Below are 6,909 nucleotides of genomic sequence, written 5' to 3' on the forward strand. Positions count from 1 at the left end.
CCCTATTGAATGTAAATTATTGAAATGTATAAAATTGATACATATAATTGATGTATTATTAAATAATTAATTAATTTAAAAATAACAAAATATACACAAAGAAGTCTAAGAACACAGATGTCTTCCTAGGCTGGATTTCCTACTTAAAAAGGGTTATAAAAGTGATCTAAAATTATAATTTAATGCAAATTATTACAGCATTGCTCAAAACATGTGCTGCGACAGAAAAGAGTTCATAACTAAATGTATTTGCAAATGCCAGTCTATACATGTACAAGTTTAATTAGTCATGTTGCTCACATTTGCAATATTTTCATTAAAAGGGAATTTGTTGACTATACTGTAGACTGATCTCTGCCTGGTGGAGAACAGCCCTGCAGCAGACAGAGAGAAACCATGGCCTCATATTCAGCACATATTCATCAAAGGTGCTTTGAAGTGAACACTTCAAGTGTAAAATGGACCATTAAGTTGCATAAGAGTGAATATTTCACAGAATCTGAGAGGGCAGGCACTCCTGAGTGTGTGTTTGAGAGTGTTTACATACAGTGGGTACGGAAAGTATTCAGACCCCCTTAAATTTTTCACTCTTTGTTATATTGCAGCCATTTGCTAAAATCTTCAGTTTTTCTTTTTTAATAAATCTGCAAAAATGTCAACAATTCTGTGTTTTTCTGTCAATATGGGGTGCTGTGTGTACATTAATGAGGAAAAAAAATTAACTTAAATGATTTTAGCAAATGGCTGCAATATAACAAAGAGTGAAAAATTTAAGGGGGTCTGAATACTTTCCGTACCCACTGTATGTGTGTGTTGAATGAAAAGCTGAAGCTGAACACTATTATGCTGAACCATCTGCACCCACACACACACAAGCCAATTGCACAGTCACAGTTGTCGCTGCAATGAACACAACTAACATTCACACAAACTAGTGTGAAAAACATAAGCAGAGATACATATGGTTATAAAAACAAGAATGAGAAAAGAGTAAACCTCCACTCGCTTTTGTTGCATAGAGCAGCATGAACATTCTGCCAAACATCTTCTTTCATGTTTTTCAGGAGAAAGTCAGTCATACATGTTTGGAACGACATGAGGGTGAGTGAAATGATGACAGAATTTGCGTTTTTGGGTGAACTTTTTTTAAAGATTCAAGTGGGATTACATGCGCTGCTGCATAGGGCTGTGAATTTCATATCCAAACACTTGGCCATGCTCTCTGCACTCTTCTACATGTGCAAGCAAGAACACACTGACCTTGCAAGCACAGAAACACACATTCACACACACCCACATGGACCTCTGTACTGCATGAGCAGGATGGTTTCCTTGGAAACAACTCAAGCATTCTGTGAGAAGTGATTTGTGCATGGCTTTGTTCACATAAACACACGATTTCATGTTGCCATGGATTTTCTGTTCTTGAGTGCACAGAGTTCAGACGAGCTCTAAATATTATTTAACATCACTATACCATTATTTAAACTCATTTTTATTAAACTCATATACACTCGACACTCTCCGAAAAAAAAAATGGTACAAAACTGTCACTGAGGTGGTAACCTTCATGTATTAAAGTACTAATATGTAATATTAAGGTATGTACCATTTTCCGGGTGAAATGCAGAGCACAAATTCCGAATATGGATCACCATACTTGGCCACACGTCACCTCATTTTCTTTCCTTTCCTTTCCATTTAGGGGTAAAGAAGGTACAAAGACGTACCTTTTAGATTTTGTACCTCAAGGTACCACCCCAGTCACAACATTGTACCTTTTTTTCTGAGAATGAATGAGAAGTGAATCGAACATTGCTTGTGTTAACTAAATGTAAAACGAAATATGGGGAGATGGAAAGAGACAAACTCTCTAAGGAATAACAAAACACTGTTTTTCAAACACCATAAAGTTCTTGCCATGCCTGAAAATAGTAAAACATCTCCATCTACTGGCCATTTGTATGAACTGCATCACAAAACTGCTTAGAATAAGGAACAATTACTCGAAAAGTTAAATAGCTAGATTTTAAGTTTGTTGTGTTTTATTAATTTATATATGTAATTAATAGATTTTAAATTACATTAAGACAATATAGTACACATGAGCACACACATGGAAGAAGGAAATATGAACGTTCGTCAAGACAAACTTTTAATGTTGTGCTTAACAAAGCCTTTGAAAGTTAAGTTGTTTTAAATGCTCAAAAATTTGAAAGCCAACATTATGGGCTTGCCATTAGTTAATCGGTACAGGATGTCGTCTCTCTCCATTTTTTCAGTAAGCTTCCTGTCAGGCTCTAACACCCTTCCTGACTGAAAACTGAAGGCTTCTCTCTCTGAAAATCCACTATACTCTAAACATAAAGGCACAATGATACAAAAGATATGCGTTTATTTACATATTTTACATATATTCTTTTATTCTGAACTTTCTATTCATCAAAAAAATTCATCAAAAAATCCTGAAAAACACTTTCCATAAAAATATTAAGCAGTAGAACCATTTGAACTGTGAAAATGATAAGAAATGTTTATATTCTAAATCGTCAAATCAGCATCATAGAATGATTTCTGATGGATCATGTGACACTGAAAACTAGAGTGATGACTGAAAATTCAGCTTTGCCATCACAGAATACATTACGTTTTAAAAATAAATTAAAGTAGAAAATAGTTTTATATCACAATAATATTTCACAATATAACGGTTTTCACTGTATTTTAAGGATAAGTCTCTTCTTTCAAAAACATTAGAAAATCTTACCAACCCCAAACTTTTGAATGGTCAAGTAATTGCTGATTTCTGAGGTGCATGAAAAAAATCTAGCCTACTTAGGACCTGCTGGAAAATCATACCTGTAAACCATTTCAATACAAAATAATAATAATAATAATAATAATAATAATGCATTTTATTTATAATGTGCTTTTCTTGGACCCAAAGCGCTAGTAGTACCCTTAAGCTCACTCAGAAGCATATAATAAAAAAACTTGAGTCTAAATCACAGATGGGTCAAAAAGTAGATCATTGAGACACTAAAGACTTATAATTATTTGAATCCTGGATTGGTATTGTATAATTTAAGCTGGAGCATCATGTTTTTTAAGGGATAGTTCACCCAAAAATGAAAATTGTGTCATTAATTACTCACCCTCATGCCGTTCCAAACCCGTAAGACCTTCGTTCATCTTTGGAACACAGATGAAGATATTTTTGATGAGATCCGAGAGCTTTCTGACCCTGCATAGACAGCAACGCAACTGAAACATTCAAGGCCCAGAAAGGTAGTAAGGACATCGTTAAAATAGTCCATGTGTTGTGGTACTCTGGTGAATGGCAGTGGAGACTGAGAAGAAATTGTTGAATAAAGTAATTATTTTTGTTTTCTTTACGCACAAAAAGTATTCTTGTAGCATCATAACATTACGGTTGAACCACTGATGTCACATGGACTATTTTAACGATGTCCTTACTACCTTTCTGGGCCTTGAATGTTTCAGTTGTGTTGCTGTCTATGCAGGGTCAGAAAGCTCTTGGATTTCATCAAAAATATCTTAATTTGTGTTCCGAAGATGAATGAAGGTCTTACAGGTTTGGAATGACATGAGGGTGAGTAATTAATGACAGAATTTTCATTTTTGGGTGAACTATCCCTTTAAAGATGGGAAGGGTCTCTCTCTCATTTTTCATGTTTTACATGTAGATTAATGCTTTTCTGTCTCCTCCTTCAAAACACACACACCTGAGCTCATAAAGTCCCTCCATCTCTCACTGTCACACTCTAACAAAGGCAGAGGTGGGGAACTGAGACACAGGTAAAGAGCAGAATGGAATGCGGCAGGATTCTGGTCTCTCTTGGGTCCAGAGTCTTTAACCATTAGACTAATTAGGTTGTAGGTCATTTTTTCATCTGAGCTATCAGAGATCAAAATAGAACTAATGTAATTAGAGATAAAAGTGAAGTAATGCAAAATATAAAAAAAATACAAAATTAAATTGGATCATTTGCACATTTCAGGCAAAAAGTTACAATCTCATCCTGGTTATAAAAAAAAATAGGCCTATGTATTAATAGTAGGGTAAATATATTATTAAAATATTTATTATTCAAATATTTATTAGGTCTCCAACCACAGAGGAGAAATCAATAAGAGAACCAATTTATTATAAGTGAACTCCAACATTATGGAATATGGGAGACCAAATCTCATGTTTTGACAGTAAATATTTCTCAGTTTGAGATGTTACTACAAACTCTATTAACATTTCCACCATTATTGCCTAGGACAAAACATGCAGATCATTTCACACAGTGAAGCATGTTGTCACATGGGGTAAGTTGTCTCAAAGGAAAGCTGCTGTTTATATTGTAACTGCTTACAACAGATTTTTAAAAACTATTATCAAATGTAAAAAAAGTAATCCTCTTAAACATATCAGAATTTGCATTATAATCTGATGGTTTTCAAGCCAAATTAAAAGTAAACATTGTAATTTAATAAAAAAATAAATTAAAAAAAGATTAAAAACTCTTGTGTTGACCAATAGAAACTGACATTTTTTTTGATTGTATAAAATTACAAAACATAAAAACATACAACACATGACAAGCCTACTGAAAGCACAGTTCAAGTTCAAATCTACCTTCATTATATAATTGGCTCTTTACTTTCAGAAAAAAGTAACGTTACTGGTGTGGTACCCTAACGTGCAAAAGCTAAGAGGTACATATTATCTTATTTACTCTTATTTACCCCTAAATGGTACATATTAGTAGGCTATCTAAAGTGTACATATTAGTATCTTTTGAAAGTGACAGTTCTGTAGCCTGCCTTTTTTTCTGATGTTTTATTGTGTGCACTTGTTTAACCAGAAGCCATTATAAAATTATAATGATATTGAAATTTTAGTTTGGAGAAAATACCCTTGTGAAAAACTCCCTATGTGTGGCCGAGATCTCCCTGCAAAATAAACCAGTACATTTCATTATAGATCTCTTTAATGATTTATTAATTGAACTATTTTAAGTACTTTGGTTCTTCATTTCCCATTGGAGACCTAACAAAGTTGATTTGAAGAATGAAGGACTTTCAAACAAACCTGTTTTCTGAAGGTTTCTTTCATAGAAACAGTTGCATAATCAGCCATCTGAGACTGATATGCGATTCGATTCGTCAGTTAGCTGAAGGTATCGGACAACCTTGAAAAATGAAGCTTCTTCAAACTATGCTTCATCTGTGCTAAAATATGTATGACATATTCTGTATTAAAGATCAGGGCCTTGAACAACTTTAAAGTGAATTTTAGTGTAAGTGTATTGATGTGGATTTCTGATTGTGTGTTATAGCTATTATCTTTGAGCTTGTAAAAATAAAATAAAATTAACTTAATTTCTAAATTCAAATGCATTTCTAAATTTAAATTCTAACATAGTAACAGGTTCAGTAGGCTATACACACATCTAATCAGATGTATTAGCGATATTTCTTCAAAGTTTAAGCCAACCATTTTTTTCTTTTTGAAAAACTAAATTGTTCTCTAAAATGATCGGAGTGATGGTAATGACTTATCGGGGACAGATTTGTTAACACTTAAAAAGGTATTGGAAGAAACATGATCAAAATGTTTTAAGCCATCACAATGTCTGCTTTAAAACTAGAACAATTAAAAAATAATAATAAAAATGTAAAAAAAAAAACTACTTTCAAAGGCAATAACAACCAGCAGGTGAGGAAATAACCAGCAACACTAGCAAAAGCCAGAACACGGATTCTATAAATCCTCGCATGAAATTCTCCAGTCGTGTTTATAATCGTTTGAATGACATGTCAGTTGTTATAATGTCATGTACAGTAGAGGAGATGAACTCTAGATGATATGAATGATGCTGGCACAATTCATCGCTGAGCCCTGCCGCAAAATCAGCCAAGGAGCTTTAATAAACAAACTGATACCGTGTATGACAATATTTGGTCAGGAATGAATACAAAGCTTTATAAAATCGCGATACTTACTATCTGATGCCATGTTCGCGTTGCACTGAACTAGGCGGCGTCAGTCACCCGCCCTATCGATCAATATCTATCGATATCTTCATAAGTAAAGCACCGGGGAATCAAAGAGGCTTAGCGACCGGCCCTACTGTACGTTTCAGCCCCTGTGTCCCCGACAAACCTGCTGGAAACGGCGGAGAAGCCCACCGGGACACGCTGCTCTCGCGGGCGAGAACTCATACGAGCACGCGGGCATCAGGACGAGAACGCGCTGCGCGCCCCGCTACGCTCTGCAGCAATGACCTCTAGATTAGAACCTTCATCAGCTCAACTACAGTGGTGTGAAAAAGTGTTGGCCCCCTTCCTGATTTCTTATTTTTTTTTATGTTTGTCACACTTGAATGTTTCAGATCATCAGACTAATTTAAATATTAGTCAAAGATAACACAAGTGAACACAACATGCAGTTTTTAAATGAAGGTTTTTATTATTAAGGGAAAACAAAATCCAAAACTGCATGGCCCTGTGTGAAAAAGTGTTTGCCCCCTAAACCTAATAACTGGTTGGGCCACTCTTAGCAGCAACAACTGCAATCAAGCATTTGCGATATCTTGCAATGAGTCTGTTACAGCGCTGTGGAGGAATTTTGGTCCACTCATCTATGCAGAATTGTTGTAATTCAGCCACATTGGAGGGTTTTCGAGCATGAACCGCCTTTTTAAGGTCATGCCACAGCATCTCAATAGGATTCAGGTCAGGACTTTGACTAGGCCACTCCAAAGTCTTCATTTTGTTTTTCTTCAGCCATTCAGAGGTGGACTTGCTGGTGTGTTTTGGATCATTGTCCTGCTGCAGAACCCAAGTTCGCTTCAGCTTGAGGTCACGAACAGATGGCCGGACATTCTCCTTCAG

At 35.2% G+C, this 6,909-nt stretch overlaps 1 protein-coding gene across 2 annotated transcripts in view; it reads right to left on the reverse strand.

Moving 5' to 3' along the window:
• Positions 1 to 6,272, reverse strand: part of LOC107683639 (synaptotagmin-16-like) — a 22,862-nt gene extending 16,590 nt beyond the window's left edge. For both annotated transcript variants that reach the window (XM_016479722.1, XM_016479729.1), the window contains exon 1: positions 6,019 to 6,272. In XM_016479722.1, the coding sequence (XP_016335208.1) occupies positions 6,019 to 6,031 (13 nt within the window). In that variant the 5' untranslated portion in view covers positions 6,032 to 6,272. The remainder of the gene's footprint in view (positions 1 to 6,018) is intronic.
• Between the last annotated feature and the right edge of the window lie 637 nt (positions 6,273 to 6,909).

Source organism: Sinocyclocheilus anshuiensis, unplaced genomic scaffold (assembly GCF_001515605.1).
Source record: "Sinocyclocheilus anshuiensis isolate Anshui unplaced genomic scaffold, SAMN03320099.WGS_v1.1 scaffold413, whole genome shotgun sequence".
Taxonomy (NCBI): Eukaryota; Metazoa; Chordata; class Actinopteri; order Cypriniformes; family Cyprinidae; genus Sinocyclocheilus; species Sinocyclocheilus anshuiensis.